We start from the raw sequence: 26,322 nt of genomic DNA on the forward strand, positions 1-26,322 counted from the left end.
GAGTGCATCGAGGGGATTAGAGGGGATTAAATCTCATTCTATACAAATTTATATAGGAGGAGATTTAATCCCCTCCAATCCCTCTTAATCCATCTCAAATCAAACAAGCTCTAAAGGTCCATTAACATTGTCCTAAATCATGATTGCTTTCTGGATATATATTCAACAGTATTTCATAACTCAACAAGAGTTTACTTCTTTATTTCTATTCAACTTCAGGGTTTTTTTTCAACACAGAAACAACGCTACGGAGAAAAACTTATCCCGCAGTCCCCAGCTGTGTTTTAATGGAATCCCAACGATGTACACCCAGCCTCGATGAATAGGAACAAGTCTGTTATTTGTAAATACTAGTTCGCCAAGATATAATCGATGTCCAAATTATCTAATTCAACTACTAGATAGGGTTGCGCCAATAGCAAGATGCATGTACCCTGATGCTACTTGAAACGACCATGCTTCCAGAGTTTGCTGTGCACGAGCATTCTAGCAAAGACACCGTCAGCTCATGCAATAAACACCTGGATCCTATCTCCCATGGCGTCCTCAAAATCAAGCAGTATTTGACCATTCTGGGGGTTGTCTGTATCAACAGGAGCATTCCGAAGCCTTTCCATAATATTAGCTCCAGCCAAGCCTGCATAATGTCCAAAAGGAGATTGTCACATGAAATATAAAACAAGTGCATCTGCAGATTCCATTTTTGTCTTTTGAAAATGGTCACGTTTACAGAATCATGGTTTGGTTGAGGATATACAAGTACAAACCTGGAATAATTCTTGTCATCCCTTCTAAGAACCCAGCCTGTGGTAGAAAAGGGAAGTTAAAGATAGAAACCATTATATTGATATTCGAGACGGTAAATCACAGAATATTTGCATAAACTAGGAGTGAGAAACAATATAGCGACTGAGCACATATATATATGTCACAGGTCAAGCTGTCAATTTAAGTGAGTTTATAGAAACTTCAATCAGAGTATCTGACTACCAGATACCGAACACTGGAGTCGAGCAAATGATTACTTACAGGTATCCTGGCATCGATTTTCTGGATCCCATCTCTTCCTGTAATCTTTAGTCGAAGAGTTCGAGACCACATTCCAGTTGAAGGTCCTCTGCTGTCACTGGAACCAATATCATAGAGCTGAGGCAATATGTCAATAACAGGTTCTTGTGTTTTTTTAGCCCTGGACCTGGAATCTCCCGGACTGTTCGGTTCACTTGTATAATTATCATAGCCTACAATTGAGGAGTTGCAGGTTAAATGAATTCATTCATATTCAACGGAGAATGAAATCCTAAGTTCCGTACCAGTCCCGTACAATGGTTGGGCTGGTGTCACCGCATATCGTTTGTCTTCTTCGTAATAGTGGTTGAAGCCAAGAGTATTCTTGATCTCCTCAAATGTTGGCAAGCTGCTTGGAGGAGGTATGCGACCACCCCTTATAGCAATAAGAGCATCCTGCAGAGTGCAGATGGAGATCATCGTGGAAACTGAGCAAATATGTGCACAGCAAATTTAACAACTACACAAGGGCTCATTCTTGCTTCTATACCACAAGTTTCGTATGGCATGCATACACAAATGTTGATTCCTCCTTTTGCCCAAATGCTAATGGCAAACAATGTGCATGATCCACTGAGATGCAGTTAGTCGTGCAATGAAATACTGACATGTATAAATGAAAAACAATCATATTGTTTGCATATATAAATGAAAAACATTCTATTCACATATATAAATGAAAAACAAACCTCCATTGCACGCATCGATACACCAATTAGAGATAATGGATAGGCTATGATTTTATAACCTATTTCTTCCAGTTCAACAGGGCTCAGTATAGGAGTTTTACCACCACCTTCTAACATGTTGGCCTGCAGGTCAAGAGTAAGATGAAGGCATTGCAAGTATATGAAAACCAGAAACATTGATGCACATAACATATCTAACCATTTTTGGAACTCCAGGCGCGATAGCGCAAAATGCCTTCATTTCTTCCCTTGAGGCGAGGGCATCAATGAATAGAACATCTGCTCCAGCATCAGCAAAGGCCCGTACTCTCCATAATGCTTCATTAAGAGACACAGCTTGACGAGAATCTGTCCTTGCCACAATAACAATATCAGAGCCACTCTCATTCCTGGCATCAACAGCAGCTTTTATGTGCATAATTGCTTCCTCCCTTGAGACAACCTTCCTTCCTTGTGTGTGTCCACATGCCTTTGGTGACACCTTCAGAATGTAATATATCATATCACTATAAAAGAAACTTCAAGGAACAGAACAGAACAAGCTATTGTGACACCATGCATAATCAGTACGAGTTACATAGCTTGAATGTACAATTTGATACATAGAGAAATCAAACACTGGTTCCGTGTAGTACAAACCTAAGAATGTGATGTGAATCCTGCCCCAGATCCTAGACTACAACGATTACTACAACTGCATCACTTACATTTTTGGGGTCCAGAAAATGCAAACTCTAAATGGTCACTTCAACATATAGATATAGAGAATAGAGAACATAACAAAATCAATGTGTGAATTGTGATATTCAGGAATAGTTATGTAACCATTATCTGTTGTAGTACTTTATAAGCATAACACACCTGATCTTCAAGAATAATTCCAGCAAAACCAGCATTAATAAATCCTTTCACTGTCCTCTTAACATTCATACAGTTTCCGTAACCATTATCCGCATCACCGATCACAGGGATTGAAACTGCTTCAGTCATCAGACGCCCCTGATCGATCATTTCCCCGTACGAGATGAGACCAACATCTGGTAATCCAAGCCGTGCGGCAGAGATTGAGAAACCTGCAAAGGAAAAGTATGACTTTCAGTGAAGAATCGTGCATCCTCCTCCTTTTCTAGGCAGCTGCAGGAGCTCACGAAGCAAGAGACTATGATTCCTATCAGCAATGCATCGCAGGCATACACAAATACAGTTACAGGCAGACGCTCTCTGCAAGTTCCCTAAATGGAGGGCGACTAGGCAATCTCTCTTGGATGGTATGAACGAGAAGTAACCCCCTGCCACCGTTGCGGCAAAAGATCGACCATGTACCGCTCGTGAAGCAGGCCCTGAACTCGGCGCGCTCGACGAGGCGTGCGCTCAGCGCGTCGTAGCAGGCGGGCGCCTGGTGCGCACCCGGCATCTCAAGGACCCGTCGGAGCGCCGCCGCGGGTAGCTCCCCAGGACCAGGGGCAGCGCTGGCGCCACCGGAGTAGGTGCAGCGCGGTGAGATCCTGGCGCGAGAAAGAGGGCGGGCGGAGGCGGCCGAGGGAGTTGCCACGCCCACGCGCTGGATGCGCGGTGGGGCTCGGGAGGCGGAGCACGGGGTGAGTGAGAAGCCCAGCGGATGGTGCAGGACGGCGGAGCAGCACGCCATAGCCGTCTCACCCCGCTCGCTGCCCGAACTAGCTAGCTAGCAATCGCGGTCTCGTCGTCTCGCTCGGCTCCGTTGGCTTTGCTTTGCTCGTCAGTGTCGTTCGTCACGGCCGCACGGGCACCGGGCACGCAGGCGGCACGCCGAGGCCGTGACGAGTCGCATGGCGTGAGGCGTGACTGAGAGTCCACCTGGTGTCAAGAGTTGTGATGCGGTAGTGGGCCATGTCCCATCTGTCTGGTGCAGCAGCTTGCGGCCCATGGGTCACGCCGGACGGCCCGAGGGCAGCGTGCGACTTGCGAACTGCGAAACCAAGCTCGGAGAGATAGAGCAAGCAATCTCCTACCAAACCAGACGTCAAGACAACACCCAACATCCGTGCTCCCGTAGCCCGACGGCCGTGGCCTTCTCATTCCGTTCAAAACCACAGTCCACAGCATACTAGCTTTAATCCGTATGACTTAGTGGGTGTTTGGTTTCTAGGGACTAATGTTTAGTCCCTAGATTTTATTCTATTTTAGTTCTAAAATTACCAAATATAGAAACTAAAACTTTATTTTAGTTTCTATATTTAGCAATTTATACACTAAAAAGGAATAAAATGAAGAGACTAAACATTAGTCCCTAGAAACCAAACACCCCTTTATATTAATTCTACAGTATCTTGTCTTTATATATTTCAGCTACAGTATTTTATCTTTATAAATTATAGCTGCAGTCTAACAGCTGGCTTTGACTTTAATTAGAAGGTAACAGCCTGGAAGCAAACAAAAGATAACCCGCCCGCGCACGCATTATCCATTCCGTTTGGACCCATGAGATTTTTCGCTGGGATGACCGTGCACGAGACGAATCCCGTTCGGTAACCGATACCCCAAGTCAAGGCGGATCATCCGTCAGTCCGTCACCGCAGTCCAGGGAGCGAGCGACGACGACGCCAGGGTCGTGGTGCTAGTTGCGGGGTCCCGGCCCGTCGAGTCCGCCTCCGGTTCTCCCCCTTCTCCCGTTGCGGCGACTCCGGCGGCGGAGACAGAGGAGCCTAAGCAGGAGGAGGCGGCGGCGGCAGCAGCAGCAGGTGTGCAGGCCATGGCTGTCACGGTAGTGCGGGACGTCGAGACGGGCCTGGACGCGAGCACCAGCGACCGGGACGGTGACGCCGGGGACAACCCTTCCTGGTTCACACCTAAGAGGTAACCCAACCCGGAGCAGAGCTCGATTGAGTACCATCGCTCTAGACTCGGCTGTGGTAGGCTTGATCTGTTTTCGTTGCACTAGTTTGAGGAGTTCTGGGGCGGTGTTGACCTCGGGTTTGGGCGATTTGGTGGTTTGCTTGTTCTGAGGAATTTTGCTCGTCTGGAGCTCTAATTGGTCTGCTTTGCCATGTCTCGGGATTATGTTTCTAACTTCTGAGTTCTGGCGATGTCCAAGTCGTGGTGGGATCTGAGCAGGCCAGCGGAGGTAGCAGTTTCGTAGTTCAAATTGGAGCAACAAATCATTGGGTGCGGTGTGTAATGATGTTTCATTAGTTAATTCGGAACTTGCTTGTCGCTCCGGTTGTTCCATTCGTGACTTGGGGTTTTCGAATTTATATACGGTTCTCGTCGTTTGCTCGCTTTCGTGGTATGGATATGCGTTTTCGATTCAGTGTTAGCTCGATGCACCAGATAGGTTAAATTTAGTTTACTGTGCATTGAAATTGGAAGGGATCTTTTTTAGCGAGGTAGGTTTGATCAACTGAAGGCTGTACCTTCTATTGCCTGTATAGTCTGCTGAGGCAGTGTGAGATTTGGATCCCAAAATCGAAATTGAAGCTGGAGAGTTGGTTATTTGGCTGTCCACCTGTCCTCCAGTCATATGAGCATCTGATATGAAAATGTGGTTCTGCAGCAAGGTTTTAAAGTCGTCCGACTAATCGTGATTAGTCGCGATTAGTCGGCCTTATCGCTAGTCTGAGCTCGATTAGGGTCTCCGACTCGACTAGAGCGACTAGGTAGCGATTAGTCGTCCTAGTCGCCGACTAATCGCGATTAGTCGTCCGACTAGGGGTTATGGTCGACTAGTTATGCCTGTTTTGGCCACTAATCCGGCCTCTATTATGTGGGTCGGCCCACCATCTGTACACAACATAAAACTGTTTTGCCCTACGCCCCTGCATGTACCAATACGGTACGCACTGTTGTGTGTTCGCTCTTCCGCAGCGCAACCCCTTCTCCATCGTCGCCGCCCTCCTCTCATGCCGCCCTGTTGTGCTCTGGCGACCCTCTGCTCGAGCAGCAGTTGCGCCCCCTCCATCGCGCGGCGGCTGTAGTCTGCAGAGGGCCCCCTTCAGCGTGCTTCCGTCCTCCTCTATTGTCTGTTCAGAGGCTGAACAGGCGAGTAGGCGACCACTCCTCTGTTGTCTATTCACTTGATTGTTGTGCCACTGCAGATGAGAATAGGATGCGGCGTAATAATGTTGAAGTCATCTTCTCAGAATCTGTGTTGCCCCAGCTCTAGAACGATGGCAGTGGCACTGGTACAGTTCATGCAATCCAGCTAGGCAGCTACAACTGTATATATTCAAATATATTGATACACACACATATGGTCCTGTTATAGGTGGACGACTATAGGACGACTAGGAGTCGACTAGACTCGACTAATCGATCAAATCGACGACTAATCGCGATTAGTCACCTTATCGGTGCTCAGGCGACTAGAGTCGACTAGCCGACTTTAAAACCTTGTTCTGCAGTATGGTCACTGCCTCTCAGTTGATTATTTAGTAATTAGTAAATCATATGCTCAGGATGCCACAGAATTTTATTCAAGTCTCAAGCCCATTTTATCTCAGTTTAGAGGGAAGATGGTTGACATGAATTATTTCCACAATCAACTGTTGTGTGGTCTTTAGTACAAATTCTTCTTTATTTAGATTGTATTAGCATGGTTTACTTCGGCATATGTGTATCTTCAAATTATATTTCTGCTTAGTTGAATATTATTCTACACATGCAGACTACTTGTCATGTTCTGCATTATCAACATGCTGAACTATATTGATCGAGGAGCAATAGCAAGTAATGGCGTCAATGGTACCCGCAAAAGTTGTTCGGGTGGTACATGCACCTCAGGCTCAGGAATTCAGTAAGTTCTACAAGAATTCTTTTCTTGAAGTGTAGGCCTTTATAAGATACAAATGATATTAATATACTTGGTTATTTCAACAACAACAAAACCTTTTAGTCCCAAGCAAGTTGGGGGTAGTAGAGTTAAAACCCAACAAAACCCACAAGCAATATATTTGGTTATTTTTGAGGATCAACAGAAAGTTATTTATGCAATTGTCTTCTGCTGACACGATTCCCTCCTACCCCGTCATTTTTATATTACTTAAGTCACCACCTGTCTACTGTCTTAAGGGTGTGTTTAGTACAGCCTTTGCACCAGCTTCACAAAGCTGTTTTTCAGCTTCTTCTACCAGTCAACAACTTCTCCCTAAAAGTTGTTTTTCAGCTTCCCTCAGGCACAGTTCCCCAGATGAAGCTGACTCCCAGCTTTCTCTCTGCTATCTTACCAGAGAGCTGTTTTACCAAATGTTTCTTTTGAAAACAGCTTTAGCTTCAATGGCGAAGCTGCTTTATGGAACCAAAGCCCCCAAAAGTGCTTCGCTAGTGAAGCTGAGCTGTACCATACAGACCCTTAAGATGCAATATATTACCTCTTTCCCGTTTAGTTAGTGTCTGTCTTAATATGCCTACCTATACAGAGGGGACTTCGATCTTAATAATCTTGAAGATGGTACATTGTCCTCAGCATTTATGGTTGGACTGTTGGTGTCTTCGCTGATATTTGCATGCCTTGTAAAAAGGTTAGCTCTCTCTTATACTATTTAAAGATAATAACATTTCTGAATGTTAGACTCAGTCTGCAGATTTGGTAGCATTACATGCACATACACTGCTACTACAATGAATCTACAAGTACTAAATTTTATTAGCTAGTCACACTCACGCTAAACATGTCATCATTTTTTTCTCTTCCATCTGCAGTTTCTTTTTTTTTATTGTTGGATTTGTGTGTATAGAATTCAAATTTGGGTCTATGGTGTATTTGGCAATGGATCATTTCAGTACGTAGTATCCCCGTCAAGATTGGAGAGAACAATTAGGGTGACAATTCTCTATGGTTCACATGCTGGCAGAATTTCATGATTACAAGTTAGATTAAATGTGTCATCTCTGCATTTTAAAAAAACTCGACCGGTAGGGGAAAGACCCGCCCCCACGGTATTAAATTTAAAAGCTCAATCGGAGCCCCCGATCGAGAAAGGTCACGAAAGCTGCCCCCCGTGCAACATGAGGGTCCGCCCCTTATAGGTCAGATCTTTACTCGTGCTTTGAGCCCTCCCAGCCCCTACACGAGGATCCGCTCGACATAGGTCATTCCATCTCGTGTGCACATCAGGGGAACTAATGAGTGACATTTTTTAATCTGAAATTCGCTCCCACTAGGATTCGAACTCAGGACCTAAGGAGTGCTCCTCAGACCACCTTACCAACTCGGCTAGATGCCCTTCGCACATCTCTGCATTTAGATGTGCACTGCAATGTGCATGTGCAGTTGCCGATGTGTGTCATGCTTCCTGCTCACCCCCTATCCTCAACCTTTTGGAGTGCTATTAATTTTTCCCTTGTGACCAGTTATTTTCCTTCTCTGCAGATATAATCCTTTCAGGCTTATTGGTGTTGGCTTGTTAGTGTGGACTATCGCAACAGCTGGTTGTGGGGTATCATTTGATTTCTGGTCAATTACTATATGCCGCATGTAAGTATCATTGCTATATCAAGTACCTGCTAAGAAAGATTTATTGCTACTCTTCTAATCACATGGCCATTTATTCAAACTTTTGATTTGATACTCAGGTTTGTGGGCGTTGGCGAAGCTTCATTTATAAGTCTTGCAGCTCCATTTATTGATGACAATGCACCAGTAGCTCAGGTTCTGTTGCCCTATTGCCCTTGAGATTTCTTTACCGTAACACATCCAATTTCTTTTTGAACATGTAGGATAGCTGGACATTATTTTATTAAGAAGAATAAGAGGGGGATTGGAGGGAGAATGTGATATTACACATTCCTATCAGAAAATAAAACATGAAAACTGACTATGCCAATGTTATTACTGCAACTACATTGTTTACCAACTATGCCAATGTTATTACTGCGACGCCTAGGCGTCCAGGCGCTCAGACGAACTTGCCGCCTAGGCATTGACTAGGTGTCCAGGCGCCTGACTTAACTCGTCGTGACGCGTCGCTTCTCCTAAAGCCAGCATGGCACCCACCTGGAAAGTATGGTGTCACAGTGAGGTCGCCTAGGCGTCGGACTGAGTGCTGTGTTGAATATAGATGTCCAAACAGTGCGGGCCGCCCGTTTGGCCCGTGGCACGGCACGAATTTAGCCCGGTCCAAACACGGCCCGGCACGGTCGGTTACGGGCCCGGGCCGGCACGGCCCGTTTAGCGGGCCGGGTATGGGCACATACGGCGGCCCGCGTGCTTTGGCCCGGCCCGGCACGATAAATGGGTCGGCACGACGGCGGCCCGCATATTTATGTAAATACTAAATATGTAAATACATTTAATTCTCTCATAGTATGTAAATACTAAATACGCGGCCAAACATATATAAAATGCATACATAAATATAAAATGCATACATAAATATTTTGTTGTCTTAATATATATAAATAATATGTTATTATATATGATTAATTATGTTAAATATATGTATTTATATACCGTTCTACTGTTGGTTCGGGCCAGTGCCCGGCCCGGTCCGTTGAGGCCCACCGGGCCAACGGGCCGGCCCGGCACGATTTTTTCCTGTGCGTGCCGGGTTTGGGCATGTCTCTAGGCACGTGGGCCAGCCCGACCCGGCCCGAAGCATCAACGGGCCGTGCCTGGCCCGGCCCTATTCGTACCGGGCCGAAACGGGTTCGGGCCGGGTCCGTGCCGGGTGGCCCGTTTGGACATCTATAGTGTTGAACGACTAGGATTTAGGGAGGTGAGCCGAACAGGTAGTGTTTAGGAACTGAACGTCGTGGACAAACTGCGGCAGCCAGCAACTTCTCCGAGGACAAACCGTAACAAATCTGAATTGGGTGGCTGATATAAGGGGTGCGCTTTCAGTCAGGGCGCTTGCACAGGTTTTGGATCTCTGTGACTTGCTGGAGGGCTTAGTTCTTCAACCTGGGATTTCTGATAAGCATTTTTGGAAGTTCAGCGCGTCGGGGGATTACTCCTCTAGTTCTGCCTACCAGGTTCTTCTCCTTGGAGCTGTTGAGTTTGGGCCGGCTGAACGGATTTGGAAGACCTGGGCGCCAGGGAAATGCAAATTTTTTATGTGGCTGGTTGTGCATGATAGATGTTGGACAGCTGACAGGTTGGCTAAAAGGGGAATGGATCATCCCGTCTGCTGTCCGCTTTGTGACCAGGCAGATGAAACTATTAATCACTTATTGGTCGAGTGCAGCTTTGCGAAGCAGTTTTGGTTCCTTTTCCTTCGGTCAGGGGACTTCCAGGTGCTCTGTCCCTCTACAGGTGATGGCTGCTTTGACTCTTGGTGGGAGAAGAGTGCCGAGGTGGTGGGCAAGCCTTTGTCGGATGGTTTCAACTCGCTGGTCATATTAGGTGCGTGGTCGATCTGGAAACACAGGATTAGGTGTGTGTTTGATGGTTGTAGCCCGTGATGGAATAAGTCTTGAGCATCTAGAGGACAGCCTGCTTTTGACTGTCCTCTGTAGTCCTTTAGCATCTAGAGGACAGCTTGACTGTCCTCTGTAGTCTCTTTAGCATCTAGAGGACAGCAGTCGCTTTTTGACTGTCCTCTGTAGTCGCTTTAGCATCTAGAGGACAACAGTCGCTTTTGACTGTCCTCTGTAGTCTCTTTAGCATCTAGAGGACAATCCTGTTGTGTGGTGTGTGTGAGAAGGTGTGGTAGTGCAGCCCCTAGGGCTATAAATATGTGTCCCCAACCCCTCTAAGGGTATGGCATTGTGTAGTGTTTGAGGAAATAAACAGAAAATTGCCCCAACTCATAGTGTCATCCTCTTAATGAGAGTTAGAGTCCCTCTACTTACAATTGGTATCAGAGGCAAACTATCCTGCAGCCTAAACATCTCGTGCTCATCTCCTTCCCGCGCCTCTCACCACACTCAGTCGGCAGCAAGAGCTCCAACTGTTCCTTCCTCCCCTGCTCAGACGAGCAGCCTTTCGTCTGAGACAGCCTCTTCCACACGCAGCGACCCCTCACTAGCCCACCATGTCCCTACGCTCGGCCACTTCGAGTGCGCGGCGCCAGCAGGAGGCCGAGGTCGCCGCGGCACAAGAACGCGAGCGAGCAGCAGCAGCGGCTGCAGCGACAGCGGCGAGGGCAGCACGGTTGGCGGCGGCGGAACTGGCAGCGGCGAGAGCGGAAGTAGAAGCAGCGGAGGCGGCGGATGCTGCACGTGCGGCGGCAACAGAGCTCGAGGTTCTGCGCGGCAGTTGAGCTGCCAGCTCTGCTTCTGTCGACGACAACACCGACGAAGAGCTCAGGCTGGCGAGGGAAGCAGCGCGAGAGCAGGCGGCACAGTGGGCAGCCGCGCATCCCCATGGGGGCGCGCGTGGCGGCAGCCCGGATAGGCGCCGACGCGCTGACGGCGCTCCAGGCGGGGGCGCACGCGGCGGCAGCCCAGACGGGCGTAGACGCGCCGGCGGTGCTCCCGGCGGCGGCGACTGAGTCGACGGAGATCGCGGCCTCTACAGGCGGCGCGGTTCTCCCTCCCCGGATCGGTACCATGGTCGTCGCATGGCCCAGGCCATTGTCAGGGACATCGGTCCCGGCGGTGGGTGACCTACCCTCACCAAGACCAACTACGTCGAGTGGGCCGCGGTGATGAGGGTACGGCTCCAGGTTCGCCACATGTGGGAAGCAGTTCGTTACGACGACGTCGACTACCACGAGGATCGGCGGGCGCTGGATGCCCTCATTGCTGCAGTCCCGCCCGAGATGCAATTTTCGCTTTCCCAGAAGCGGACTGCCAAGGAGGCCTGGGACGCCATCGCTGCGACCCGCATCGGCAGCGATCGTGCCCGCAAGACCACACTGCAGACACTTCGCAAGGAGTGGAAGAACCTGGCCTTCAAGCCAGGTGAGGATGTTGATGACTTTACTCTCCGCCTCAACACTCTGTTGCAGAAGATGGTGCAGTTCGGCGACGACACCTACGATGAGGAGAGAGCTGTTGAGAAGCTCTTCCGTTGCATCCCCGAGAAGTACAGGCAGATTGCTCGCTCGATCGAGTCTCTGCTAGACCTCTCCACGATGACGATCGAAGAGGCGATTGGTCACCTCAAGGTGGTCGACGGCGACGAACCACAGGCTCTCTCTGGGCCTATCACTATCGGCGGGAAGCTACATCTCACTCGGGAGCAGTGGGAGGCCTACCAGGGTGACAAGAAGAAGGGGGAGTCCTCCTCGACACGAGGCCGCAAACGCGGCAAGCCGCGCAAGGCGCGTGGAGGCGCCCAGGCCGGGGCGCGAGGACATGCTGAGGGTGGTGCACGTGGAGGTGCCCAAGGCGGCGCCGTCGGCAACAAGAAGCCGGCACGAGACGACGGCTGTCACAACTGCGGCAAGCTTGACCACTGGGCCAGGGATTGTCGGCAGCCACGACGTGGCCAGGCCAACGTCGCACAGGCGGAGGCGGAGGAGGAGGCCCTGCTCCTGGCACATGCAAGCATCGAGCCATCTCCAGCGGCACCGGCCGCAGCGGCACTCCTCCACCTTGATGAGTCGAAAGCACGCGCTTTCCTCGGCGACGGCTCCAGCAAAGACATGATCGAAGGATGGTGCCTCGACACCGGCGCCACTCATCACATGACCGGCCGACGGGAGTTCTTCACCGAGCTTGACTCTAGCGTCTGAGGCTCCGTCAAGTTTGGGGACGCCTCCGGCGTAGAGATCAAGGGCGCCGGCTCAGTCGTCTTCACCGCCGCGTCTGGTGAGCACAGGCTGCTCACCGGAGTCTACTACATCCCCGCGTTGAGGAACTCTATCATCAGCTTGGGACAGCTGGATGAGAACGGTTCGCGAGTGGAGGTCGAGCACAGAGTCATGAGGATTTGGGATCCCTCTCGTCGCCTTCTTGCCAAGGTACGCAGGAGTCCAAATCGGTTATACATCCTCAATGTGAAGGTGGCACAACCTTGCTGTCTTGCTGCTCGTCGAGACGACGGGGCATGGCAGTGGCACGAGCGCTTCGGGCACCTTAACTTCGAGGCCCTGAAGCGGCTCAGTGCCAAGGAGATGGTACGAGGCCTGCCGTGCCTTGACCATGTGGAGCAATTCTGCGATGTCTGCGTGTTGACAAAGCAGAGACGGCTCCCCTTTCCCCAACAGTCGAGCTTCCGAGCCAAGGAGAGGCTTGAGCTCGTGCATGGGGACTTGTGTGGCCCGGTGACACCAGCCACACCGGGAGGACGACGCTACTTCTTGCTGCTCGTCGACGATCTCTCCCGCTACATGTGGGTGATGATCCTTGGCAGCAAGGGAGAGGCTGCGAACGCCATCAGGCGTGTGCAGGTCGCTGCGGAGGCGGAGTGCGGCCGCAAGCTGCGCGTGCTGCGCACCGACAACGGCGGCGAATTCACGGCGGCTGAGTTCGCGTCGTACTGCGCGGATGAGGGCGTTCAGCGCCACTACTCCGCGCCGTACAGCCCGCAGCAGAACGGCGTCGTCGAGCGGCGCAACCAGACGGTTGTGGGGATGGCTCGGGCTCTCCTCAAGCAGAGAGGAATGCCAGCTGTTTTCTGGGGAGAGGCGGTGGTGACAGCGATTTACATCCTCAACTGCTCGCCCACCAAGGCTCTCAACGGGATGACACCGTACGAGGCTTGGCATGGGCGCAAGCCGGCGGTCTCTCACCTACGGGTCTTCGACTGCCTCGCATTCACCAAGGAGCTTGGCCACATCAGCAAGCTCGACGATAGGAGCACCCCGGGGGTGTTCATTGGCTACGCGGAGGGCTCGAAGGCCTACCGCATCCTTGACCCAAGAACACAGCGTGTGCGCACGGTGCACGGCGTAGTGTTCGACGAAGGGCGAGGATGGGCGTGGGACAAGGCGGTGGAAGACGGCACGACTCCGACGTACGACTTCACCATCGAGTACGTCCACTTTGAGGGAGCTGGGGGAGTAGGCAACTCTTCTCCGAGCAGGTCTACCCCAGCCCCCAAGTCTCCACCGACTCCAGCGCCAAACTCTCCAGCTCCTGCTACAACGAGCTCTTCACCACCACGCACTCCAGCCACGACTCCGGCTACAGCGAGCTCTTCGCCACCACGCACTCCAGCACCGACGGTACCCTCTCCGGGAACGTCCTCTCCGACACCAGCTCGTGTCGAGCACGACCCAGTGGAGCTCGTGACCCCTCTGTCCCGCGACAAGGAGCGCGTCGACGCGTGCTACGACGACGAGCCGTTGCGGTATCGAAGGGTGGAGGGCCTTCTCATCGACCCATCGGTTTCGGGCCCTGCGTCTCGCATTCTGGCAGGAGAGTTGAATCTTGCATGCGACGATGGTGAGCCTCGATCTTTCGCGGAGGCCGAGAAACATGCGGCTTGACGTGCCGCGATGCAGTCGGAGATGGACGCGGTTGAGACGAACCGCACTTGGGAGCTCGCCGATCTCCCTCATGGTCATCGCGCGATCACCCTTAAGTGGGTGTTCAAACTAAAGAGGGATGAAGCCGGCGCCATCGTCAAGCATAAGGTGTCATGGACCTTCGGTCCATGGGGTTGTCTTCTCCGGCGAGGTTATACCCCTCTGCCGCAGGCTTGGTTCTAGGGTAGCAGCCCTAGACGCTTGAGAGGGTCATTGCAAGAGAGAGAGAGATTGGTTTGATAATGATCTTGCTTGATTTATTCCCTGCTGCCATGCGGCTTATAAATAGCCCTATGGCTAACCAACTTCTCCTACAAACTCTCAACTAACTCCTACTTTCTTGGACTTATCTACTGCTAACCAACTCTCCACAATTCTCTCATCTCAATCTTATTCTCTAGCCTTATCCTAGCTCATCTCAATCTTATTCTCTAGCCTTATCCCAGCCTGGCTGTTGCCTCTCGCTCCCTATGATGCCCATGACATCTCCCCCTCCCTTGAGGACCAGCTCGTCCTCGAGCTGCCATAGACTTACCTGACACGACTTAAGGTTAAGCCTTTTACATCTCGGCTTACCTTTATTATTTAAGACGAAAATACAAAATAATTGTGGAACTAAAATATAAATTTGAACTCCAGCTATGTCCTCCTGTCCTCCTGGATCCCAAGGAAAGAGCTGAACTGCGGACTTCACGTTGGATGACAGGTGAAGGAGGAACCAGCCCGTTCTTATGTTGGGTCTGTCCAGCACCAAGGCAGTTGCCCGAATGAAGGAGACGACCCTCTTTGGCCGTGCAGGGGGGCTGCATACCCAGATCTCGACTTCTGCAGTGGGTTCAAAAAGTATAGACGAGACCTGGTGGTTGGGCGCGCAGGCTGCGAGTTGGTGCAGCGATGAGCTGATCAACAAGTGCAGCTTCCGCACCGCCCGCCTAACAAGGAAGCCGCGCACTGCGGCTTGCAGGCGCACCACGGCCTGCTCATGTGATGACGGCCATGGGGTGGCTCTGGAGGCCACAGCAAGGTGCTTCTCCCCACGAAGGGACTGTACCTGGCGGCGTGCCAGGAACCCTCGCGCTGCCGCCTGAAGCCGCACCGCTGCTTGGAGTTCCTTCTCTGTCTTCTCCTTGTAGCGGTGGAACATCACAACGAATTGGTCCCACTTCTCTTCGAGCCGAGTGAATGCATCTAGAGTTGGAGAGGGTGGGTGGGAGGGCGTTGCGGTAGCAGATGGTGCGGCGGCTGGTGGTGGTGAGGGATGGGCGGCTGGTGGTGGTGAGGATAACCTGGAGCTGATACCAGGTGTCATGGACCTTCGGTCCATGGGGTTGTCTTCTCCGGCGAGGTTATACCCCTCTGCCGCAGGCTTGGTTCTAGGGTAGCAGCCCTAGACGCTTGAGAGGGTCATTGCAAGAGAGAGAGAGATTGGTTTGATAATGATCTTGCTTGATTTATTCTCTGCTGCCATACGGCTTATAAATAGCCCTATAGCTAACCAACTTCTCCTACAAAGTCTCAACTAACTCCTACTTTCTTGGACTTATCTACTGCTAACCAACTCTCCACAATTCTCTCATCTCAATCTTATTCTCTAGCCTTATCTCAGCTCATCTCAATCTTATTCTCTAGCCTTATCCCAGCCCGACTGTTGCCTCTCGCTCCCTATGATGCCCATGACATAAGGCTCGCTTGGTGGCACGCGGTTTCTTGCAGCAGGAGGGGATCGACTTCGACGATGCCTTCGCCCCTGTAGCACGGATGGAATCCGTGCGACTCCTCCTTGCGCTGGCAGCCCTGAAGGGCTGGCATGTTCATCACATGGATGTCAAGTCGGCGTTTCTTAACGGCGACTTAAAGGAGGAGGTCTATGTACACCAGCCGCCAGGTTTTGCGATCCCTGGCAAGGAGGGCAAGGTGTTGCGCCTGCGCAAGGCTCTCTACGGCTTGCGACAGGCACCAAGGGCGTGGAATGCCAAGCTGGATTCCACGCTCAAGAGGATGGGCTTCATGCCAAGCCCGCACGAGGCGGCCATCTATCGGCGGGGCAATGGAGAAAATGCCCTGCTGGTGGGTGTCTACGTCGACGACTTGGTGATCACCGACGCCAAGGATGCAGAGGTGGCAGCGTTCAAGGAAGAGATGAAGGCCACCTTCCAAATGAGTGACCTAGGGCATCTCTCCTTCTACCTGGGGATTGAGGTGCACCAGGGAGACTCCGGGATCACACTTCGCCAGACCGCCTATGCCAGGCACATTGTTGAGCTGGCTGGGCTCACCGACTGCAACCCAGCTCTCACTCCGATGGAGGAGAGGCTGAAGCTGAGTCGCGACAGCACGACGGAGGAGGTGGATGCTACTCAGTACCGGCGTCTTGTGGGGAGCCTTCGCTACCTCGTCCACACACGGCCTGACTTGGCATACTCCGTCGGCTACGTTAGTCGGTTCTTGCAGCGACCGACGACGCAGCATGAGCAGGCTGTGAAGAGGATCATTCGCTATGTTGCGGGGACTCTCGACCACGGTCTCTACTACCCGAGGTGCCCTGGGGAGGCACACCTTGTCGGGTACAGCGACAGCGACCACGCCGGCGACATCGACACTAGCAAGAGCACAAGCGGGATCCTCTTCTTCCTCGGCAAGTGTCCCATTAGCTGGCAGTCGGTCAAGCAGCAGGTGGTGGCCATGTCCAGCTGCGAGGCCGAGTACATAGCGGCGTCCACTGTTTCGACTCAGGCTCTCTGGCTGGCTCGACTGCTCGGTGATCTCCTCGGGAGAGACACTGGAGCGGTGGAACTCAGGGTGGACAGCCAGTCCGCTCTGGCATTGGCCAAGAACCCCGTGTTCCATGAACGGAGCAAGCACATCCGGCTGAGATACCACTTCATCCGAGACTGCTTGGCAGAAGGGAGCATCAAGGCGCGCTACATCAACACCAAGGATCAGCTTGCAGACCTGCTCACCAAGCCCCTTGGGAAGATCAAGTTTGTTGAGCTTTGCTCCAGGTCCGGGATGGCCCAACTTTCTCACAAGACGATGCCCAAGACTTAGGGGGAGAATGATGGAATAAGTCTTGAGCATCTAGAGGACAGCCTGCTTTTGACTGTCCTCTGTAGTCCTTTAGCATCTAGAGGACAGCTTGACTGTCCTCTGTAGTCTCTTTAGCATCTAGAGGACAGCAGTCGCTTTTTGACTGTCCTCTATAGTCGCTTTAGCATCTAGAGGACAACAGTCGCTTTTGACTGTCCTCTGTAGTCTCTTTAGCATCTAGAGGACAATCCTGTTGTGTGGTGTGTGTGAGAAGGTGTGGTAGTGCAGCCCCTAGGGCTATAAATATGTGTCCCCAACCCCTCTAAGGGTATGACATTGTGTAGTGTTTGAGGAAATAAACAGAAAATTGCCCCAACTCATAGTGTCATCCTCTTGATGAGAGTTAGAGTCCCTCTACTTACAACCCGAGTATTGAGGTCGCCCTTTCGGCAGCTAGGGAGGAGTTGATGTGCTGGCGTTTGGCTGGCGCTAAAACTCTCTCTTTCTTCCATTTAGAGGAGTTGTCTTAGGTGTGGGAGTCCGTAAATGGTGGTGTGAGTTTGTAAAACTGCTGCTTGTGTTCTGGGGTTCCACCCCCTTTTTTCTTCTTAATATAAAAATACGCAGACCTCCTGCGTATTCAAGAAAATCCTACGCCTCCCCCTCCTCCGCCTCCTTCCCCTTCCCCATTCTCTGCTTCGGGCGCGCGCCACTTGGCCCCACTCCGCTCAGAACTTGGCAGTCGGCAGGACACATGAAGGAGAAGGACTAAGGAGGATGAGAGGAAGAGGACTGATTGACCGAGGACAGATTGAGTAAATGCTAGTACAAGGCCTATCTTGATTGATTGATATCTCTGAACTAGTTGGTCGCCTAACTATGCGCTTCGGAGGTGACTTGCCTCACCAGGACATGTGATAACCATAAACTACGCCCTACTCAACGACGTGGACTCTGTATCTGCTACCATGACAGGACGCATCTGCCACTGCCACAAGACATGATCGACATTGTGGCACGACCGAAACGTGCACTGCATATGGCTTCATACCTATAGTAGTAGTTGAATCTTTGTTGGGTGGGGCCCACCGTCCAGCAGACATGTAACTTTCTCTTTTCTTGCGCTATAAAAGAGATTAGAGTAATGTAGAAATAAATCAGACCCAGGCGAACACACTCACCTGGGCTGGTACAGGTCTAGTCAATCCAGAATCTGTTTAATTCCACAAGTTAGGTCGAACCAAGGGTTCAAGTGAACCAGAGGTCAGTTAGTCTATAACACTCACTAGAACCAAAAGGAACGAGAGAGCTATTTGGTCATCTGTGTCTCGAGCAATATCTGAGTGTGTAATCTTCTTCGCCTCTGTTTCAATCAATCCATTTATCACAAAGAGTACGTAGGGTATTATGGTTTTGCGTCCTGAACCTCTATAAATCATTTGTGTGCTGCTAGTCATAGCGGTACCCTGGATCTATTGAGTCTCCTGCCTATGCTCATCGCTTTCTCTCTAACTCTACGATCTTCTCGGTTACCTATGACATCCTGGTGTTGTTTTGCGACGACACTGTGCTGCATTTTTTTGCTAATGGTTACTGTTATGCATAATTCGTCATGTCTTTTATGAGCCAATGATTTCTACTTATTGTTACCAGAAAACAGCGTGGCTTGGTATGTTCTACATGTGTATACCAACTGGGATTGCATTAGGCTATGTTTATGGCGGACTGGTAAGTCTTATCATAAACTCTGCTTTTCTTGTTATTTAGTTTGAGTAACAAGTGTTTTTAGAATTATTTTATGAAGCACTCTCGCAATCTTATCTCTAGCGTCTCTGCACTACATAAAAAAAGGATAGACTCAATGTTGACGGCTCCCACATGAGTGGGGTCTAGGGAAGGAATGACCAAGGCAAGCCTTACTCCTGCATGTTTGCAGAGAAGCTGCGATGAACCTAGGACCTTTGGCTAGTGGAAAGGCTTCTGACCACTGCGCCAAACCTGTTATTCTGTCTCTGCCCACTACATACCCCATCAAATTTCTATTTCTTTTCCTTGCCATGGCTCCTTTCTTAAGGGCATTGGAAATGGACACTGATTTTGGGAGTCAAATGATACTATAAATCTTTTCTTTATGATCATTAAAAGAATGGAGTCATTCTTTATTATTGAGCTTAATTTGCAAAGCTATATTGCATGAACTGGCTAAAAAGATATGTTACTTCTCATCAGGTTGGAAAATACCTGAACTGGCGTGTTGCTTTCTGGGGAGAGTCAATATTGATGGTTCCTTTTGTTATTCTTGGTTTTGTTATAAAGCCACTAGACCTCAAAGGTGTTGCTTTCTCTTCTGTATGTTTCTTATTTCGTAAGCAAACAATACTAGTATGCACTAAAAATTACAGCTTGGTATTTATCATCTTGTGATACATGGTTTTCTTCACCTTTTGTACCTCTTTGGGGGCTGTGTTTTGTACCAGGATTTGCTCACAACACAGGAAAAGAATATGGCCAGATGCTTAATCCTGAGGTTCAAGATCAGATAAGTATGTGCCTTTACCCTACTACTGGACAACTAACGGTTCTTGAATGCAATTTAGTTTTCTGGCACAGCAGTAGAAACAGTACTCCATCAGTCAGAGCCCTTTTTTCTTTATGCTGATTGCTGAAGTTTCTTTGTATTCTCTTATCTTCTCATGCTGCCATCCATCTTTGTTAAATAAACAATTCAGAGTTGCAGAGAAAGTAATTCTGTGATGAGTTGACTAGGTTGGCATTCATAAGCATCACAAATATTTTCATAACATAAATAATTTAAGGATAAGGCTGGTGTTTTACCAAGGACGTTGTCTTATTTTAATTTTCCTTGTATTTAAATTCAAAATGGTAATTGTGTTTCTAGTGAACAAATATGAACCATGTTATATGTATGTTTCCTTGGTGACCTTTTTAATATGCCTAGAGCATGTTTGCTAAGACTATCTCCAACAGCTTACCCATCCTTATACCTATATTCAAATTCTACTCTTCGAACAGTGCAGTCTGTAGTACAAAACAGTGTATATGGGTAAACTTTAGATAATCTGCTGGAGTCGGCCTAAGGCCTAGTTTTATTATGGAACATGGTTCATGATAAGTAGAAGATGCCTCCTCTTGGGTTGTGGCTAATTCAGTATTTTCCCCTTATTTTTAACCTATCTATTTGATTTCTTCTTTCCAGATAATAATGGGACAAAAAATGTTTTGCCTAGTCGAATCGAGGATCTTTCAGGAAAGGTTCGGCAAAACTTCTCCTTGTAAGAACCTCTAGAAATGCTATTTTTCTGCAATTGTAGAAATATTGGGTTGTGTCATATGTACTGCCTTTGTACAATACTACAATGTACTCCATCTGTTCCAAATTGTAAGACTTTTTGGCTTTTTTAGATATATGGAGTTCGCTATGCACTTAGACATACACTATGACTAAATACACAGTTAAAACAATGTATGTAGAAAAGGCAAAACATCTTATAATTTTGAACTCGAACAAGGGGAGTATTATTCAATATGATGATCTATCTCAGTTGTACATGTGTATACAAATAATTGTCTTAGCTATTTAAAGTGATTACAAGTTGCCAACTTGCTGGTTTACTGCTGTTACATGTACAAAGGTCTTTTCTGGACCTTTTAGTCATATATTAAAGGCTCAATACTCCTGTTTTGATCCTCCAGGTCCAGTTTTTGCCATGTTCTCATGACTGAAATTGGTCGCTTCAGCAAAGATATGAAACAACTATTACAAGAGAAGGTTTTTGTCATTGTTGTCTTAGGTTAGATTGTCCTCTCGTTGTCTTATGCATTCCATTATTTGGTACCTCTGCTTATGGTTTTGGAGTTTACTTTATACCTACGTTATTTCAGGTTATATCTCCTACAACTTCGTCATTGGTGCTTATTCCTACTGGGGCCCAAAGGCAGGTCAAGAGATCTACAATATGGTAAATGCCCTGTCTTTAACTCACATTGGCAATGTCTTAGCATATATGTTCATTATAATGCTGTATTTCATAATTCAGCACAACTCAGTACTTTGTTTGTTCACTGGATAACTTTTCATGTTGAATTTTGAACATCAGGCGAGTGCGGATATTATGTTTGGTGGAATTACTATAGTGTGTGGAATTGTTGGAACACTAGCAGGAGGTTTCATCCTTGACAAGATAGGGTCTACTATTCCTAATGCTTTCAAGGTAATAAAATACTATATACTCCCTCCATCCCATAAACTAAGGAGTGCATGTTTTCAGAAAAGTCAACATTTTAAAACTTTAACCAACAATTCAACAAAAAACATATATTTTTAGTGTATGCATGTTGTATACTTGAATTTGTATTAAAGTACTTTAATATAATGCTCAATTTGTATTTGTTGATGTCATATTTTAAAAGAAATTAATGGTCAAAGTTTCATTGTAAAGACTTTGCCAAACAAAAATATATGCCTTATTTTACGGGATGGAGGGAGCATTACAATATGTTCATTAATGATAGTTTTCTCTTTGACATTTGTCCATTCGAAATGCATCTTTGTTTTGTTTTTAACTTATGAAGTAGGCAGTAGGCTGCAAGCTAACATTCTCTGCAGCCTTAATTTATGCTTGTGCATTTACATGCAATAATCGGTTCGTGCATTTACCATTTGAACATTCACTAAATTGATTGATGTACTTTACTAGTGTAAATCACTTAGAGTAAGCGCTTCCAGTTTCTCATAATTTTTTCCCTTATTTGGTTTCTTAGTGATTACAGTAAGCATTATGTATGCAGGGCTAGATTCCTGTTTCTAAACCAGACAGCCATATCTAACTTGGGCGCACTAGTATCTAGGAGTACTAACTACTGTGCACTAATGCACTATATATAAATCTTTGGACCCCCACCCCACAGTCTGCGCGCACCCACACAAAATGCATACGAATCATTATTTTTTGGCAGTAGAGCTTAACTAAGTCATTTTGTGTAGCGCTTTCAATCATTGACCCCTCAAAATATATTTTGTTTATTTTTCATGGATTCATGAGACTTTTTTCCCTGCAGCTTCTTTCTGGTGCGACATTTGTAGGGGCAATATTCTGCTTTGGTGCTTTTTGTTTCAAGAGCCTTTATGGGTTCATACCCTCCTTTGCAGTTGGGGAGCTTTCAGTTTTCGCAACTCAGGTAATTGCTTTGTTCTGTACAACATTTTCATACTAGATCCTAGATCTTAATATCAGTATTTACCTGCAATGGTAATTTCTGCACGTGTATTGGTGCAACAAGCACAATTGCTTTATGTTCCAAACTCGCTTCTGCGTTAATTTACTTTTGATGCTGTGAAACAATTATAAGCATTTTATCAGCGTATGTGTATTTGTGCAACAAGCACAATTGCTTTATGTTCCAAACTCGCTTCTGCGTTAATTTACTTTTGATGCTGTGAAACAATTATAAACATTTTTTCAGCGTATGTGTATTGGTGCAACAAGCACAATTGCTTTATGTTCCAAACTCGCTTCTGCGTTAATTTACCTTTGATGCTGTGAAACAATTATAAGCATTTTTTCATCGTATTTAATGCATGCACCTAGATAACTTATGCATATGTTTTTTTACTCGCAGGCACCTGTAAATTTTGTATGCCTTCACGCCGTGAAGCCACATTTGCGGCCATTGGCAATGGCCGTATCCACTGTTTCGATCCATATATTTGGTGATGTCCCTTCTTCACCTCTTGTTGGGCTGCTTCAGGTGCTTATTCATTGTTATTGTTGATGGTGCATTCTAATTAGCAAACTACTGACTACCTGCGACTTGCGATTTTACTTCTACATGATTAAATGGTCCATCGTGAATACGAGATTGGCCTGTGTGTGTAGTACAATTACTCGTTATATATAGGTCCATCATGAATATGAGATTGGATGTTCTTCCTTAATATACCTTTTGTTTTGTCCCCCCTCCCACCTGAAAGATACTTTTGAACCTTTATGCAGGACAAAATCAATAACTGGAGGGAGACAGCTCTTATATTGACATCCATCCTTTTCGCTGCAGTTGTGTTCTGGTTCATTGGTAAGTTTCATAGTACAATAGGGTACAGTGTCACAAATTATAGGTTATCCTTTTCTTTCGGAAGTTCACATGCTGATGAAAAGCCTTCACGTAGCATTGTCCCACTTTAGGGCTCGTTTGTTTTGATGTTAAACCATGTGGATTGGGTAGGATTGAGTCGTTTTAAATCTATAACAAGTTAAAATTCATCACAATCCCACCCAATCCACATGGAATTGAAATAAACGAACAAGGCTTTAGGAGCATTTTGATGTTACGACCACTCGCGACTTGGCATCAATTCTCCCAAAAAATAATTGCATGCTTACGATCAACAATATATAGTTTTGAATATTCCTGTTCTACCAAGTACACTGTAATTTCCATGAGGGCTGGACTAGAGAGTTCCCGCCAATTCTCTGTTCACCAAACCAGCCCTGAACGAAATAAAATTCCCCACCTAAAGTCCCGATCGGTTTGACATTGTCGTCCAGTGTTCAGTAGTGAGTACTAGTATATATCTGTACTATATATATATTTGTATTTTGTGATAATTCAGCTGAAGCTGAGATGATCTTGTCTTTGCAGGCATATTTGTCCCCAGCGTCGACCGTTTCAACGAAGAGAGCGAATATGGCCTTACTGCCGCTGAGAGATCAAGTATCAGGCCACTGCTTGGTGAAAACGAGCCACGGACATCTGACTAAAATCTGCGCAATCCATAACCATTTATTACTTGGAAGGGCAATTTTAGGATATGTTTGTTTTCCTCCTAGATTATATGAGCTGGATTATAGTGAAAATAAGCTAAAATAAGCTCGCATTGGGTAACTTATTTCAGTTGCATGCCAGTTGCAATCTTAGGGTACGAGGTTACAATATCACTTTGGAAGGCTAAAATAAGTTATCATAATCCAACTTATGTAATCTAGAAGAAACAAACAGGGCCGTAGTCCGTAGTATTATCCTCTGTCTGTGCCAGCAACATGTGAAATGTAAAGTTGTATGCCCAACATGTGAAATGTAAAGTTGCATGCCAGTTCAATGTAGATGTACATATACGAGGTCTGTTTGCCTTGCGTTTTTTATCTCTACAGGCTACAGAAACAAGCGAGAGAACGTTACAATTTATTTTTACGGATGTAAAACATTTTGGATTGTGACATGATATAACTTACTGGCTACAATATTACTCCCTAGATACTCTTGCATGGTACACCATAAAATATACTTTCGTTATATATTAATTTAACATCATAGTCCCATAGATACTCTTTTTATATTATTTTTTTTAAAAAATGGTCGAAGATAAACAAATTTTGATTCCGGACAACTCTACGAACTACCCAATTTAACATGACAGGGTGTACTAGCAATTCATGTCCAAAAAATAAATGAGAAGAAGAGTGAACTCGACAGGCAGCCATGAGGCATGGCCTCAATCATTCCAATCCAGCTAGTACATCTGGTAGGTCACCGGAATAAAAACGCGGAGTCAATTCCCGACTGACCGGGAATGTGGCGTGCACCCTACACAAACGCAAGCGGTGTTCCGCGCGGGCACGACGACGAGCCGCAGAGCCACAGCAGGAGGTGGTCCAGGCTGGGCTCAACTGCGACCTGTTGCGTTGTTTGTTGCGTCAGGTTCAGGCCAGGCAGCCAGTCCCGTCGTCCGGGGCCGGGGCCGGCTCCGGCTCCACACGCACACGCACCTGGCTGGCCTACAGTAGAGCCCCGTGCCGTAGCTGTGCAGGGCGTGACATGTCTGCAGCACTGCGCTGCATCTACTACGACGGGCTCACCGTTCGCTGCCGCAGCTCTGGACCGAGCTGTGCTGCGGTTCAGATTCTCAGTCCGGGACGCTTCTCCTCTCTGCACTCTATCCCTTCTTGGATTATCGCCGGCAGGCAGTAGTATCTCGCCCCTCGCTGCACGCGTATCCTGGCCCTTTATTATGAGTTGAAAATGACCTGTGACCGGTGCCTTCGTTCCGCGTATCAGGGTCGCCATTTTTGAGCGAGAACGACCTCTGCTGAGCTTTGTCACCATCGTCGGCGAATCTTTCATCTTGGTGCATATTCTCTTCCCATATGTAATGGTAAGACTGGGCATAGGGGGGGGGGGGAAAACAGCTTCGGGTTAAATTGAGATCGTGTGGTTGGTTGATGACACGCTGCTAGTCTGGTACGATGAATGCATGAAGCGTTTGAGATCGTGTGGTGCTGCGCCTGCGCATACGTGGCTAGAGGCCGGCTTTGCCGAATGCCATTCGAGAAAAGGCCTGCGGGGCTGGACTGGATCATACAGTCGTAGTACAGGTACAGCAAAGTGAGAGCCACACCAGAGCGGACGGTGCGGACCCAGCGTCCCCATGTGCCCTGCCCCCTGCGTGCACAGTGCACAGCGCTGCGCTGCTGCATGCCTGTCCCTGCATGCGTCGCCCTTTTGTAGACTCTAGTCTAGTGCAGAGGCAGACGCCAACGTACAGCGCAGTCAGAGTGTCAGACACCAGCCAAGTTATAAAACCATTTACTGCCCCGTCAGTAATTAGTTAACTTTTTTTCACGTAAAAGAACTACTCAAAGACCGAAACACTGCAATGTACACTAAGGGGGTGTTTGGTTGGTCCTGCTAAAGTTTAGCCTGGGTCACATCAAGCGTTTGACTTTTAAATAGGAGTATAAAATATAGACCCAACCAACTGGACTAGATTCGTCTCGTCTTTTAATCTTCGGCTGACAAATTAGTTTTATAATCCGACTACATTTAATACCCGGAACGGAGGTTCAAACATTCGATGGGACATGGGCTAAATTTTAGCGGGGTGTAACCAAACACCCCCTAAACAGATCGAGTGAATCTGCGTATACGCGGATATACGGATCGGTCAAATAATAAAGAGCAATTCGTACATAATTTTAATGCTTCTATAATATTTTATCTTTATAAATTACAGTCATAACAGCCTAAAGAGCTGACCTAAATCCGTAGCGAACAACCGTTACAGACTGTTCGGTTTAGATTAAAGCATCTACAATGTTTTGTCTATATAAATTATAGTTATATCAGTCTAAATAGTTGGCTTTAATCTGAATCGGTCAGTCCGTTACGAACTGTTCTCTTCGATTAAAGCC

At 47.8% G+C, this 26,322-nt stretch overlaps 2 protein-coding genes across 3 annotated transcripts; one reads left to right on the forward strand and one right to left on the reverse strand.

Moving 5' to 3' along the window:
* Positions 1-159: 159 nt before the first annotated feature.
* LOC100194050 (Phosphoenolpyruvate carboxylase family protein) lies at positions 160-3,590 on the reverse strand. Of its 2 annotated transcripts, none has more exons than XM_035962930.1 (8): positions 3,081-3,590; positions 2,619-2,830; positions 1,957-2,226; positions 1,758-1,880; positions 1,314-1,464; positions 1,030-1,241; positions 768-804; positions 160-637 (listed from the first exon to the last, which is right to left on the reverse strand). In XM_035962930.1, exons 1-8 carry the CDS (start codon positions 3,403-3,405, stop codon positions 507-509), a joined length of 1,461 nt encoding a protein of 486 aa, XP_035818823.1. In that variant the 5' UTR covers positions 3,406-3,590; the 3' UTR covers positions 160-506. The 2 variants fall into 2 exon arrangements, with proteins under 2 accessions (XP_035818823.1, NP_001308844.1); NM_001321915.1 differs by having other exon boundaries at positions 178-637; positions 1,957-2,238; positions 3,081-3,571.
* Positions 3,591-4,214: 624 nt separating this feature from the next.
* LOC100381734 (putative sphingolipid transporter spinster homolog 2) lies at positions 4,215-24,359 on the forward strand. The gene is made up of 16 exons (NM_001174540.1): positions 4,215-4,592; positions 6,400-6,528; positions 7,151-7,252; positions 8,104-8,208; positions 8,307-8,382; positions 18,770-18,844; positions 19,346-19,448; positions 19,594-19,659; positions 20,334-20,409; positions 20,831-20,928; positions 21,020-21,096; positions 21,235-21,348; positions 22,196-22,315; positions 22,757-22,885; positions 23,131-23,209; positions 23,777-24,359. The coding sequence occupies exons 1-16, from the start codon at positions 4,489-4,491 to the stop codon at positions 23,893-23,895; spliced, it is 1,572 nt and encodes a 523-aa protein (NP_001168011.1). The 5' UTR covers positions 4,215-4,488; the 3' UTR covers positions 23,896-24,359.
* Positions 24,360-26,322: the final 1,963 nt, after the last annotated feature.

The sequence above is a fragment of the Zea mays genome, chromosome 10, assembly GCF_902167145.1.
Source record: "Zea mays cultivar B73 chromosome 10, Zm-B73-REFERENCE-NAM-5.0, whole genome shotgun sequence".
In the NCBI taxonomy this organism is placed as follows: Eukaryota; Viridiplantae; Streptophyta; class Magnoliopsida; order Poales; family Poaceae; genus Zea; species Zea mays.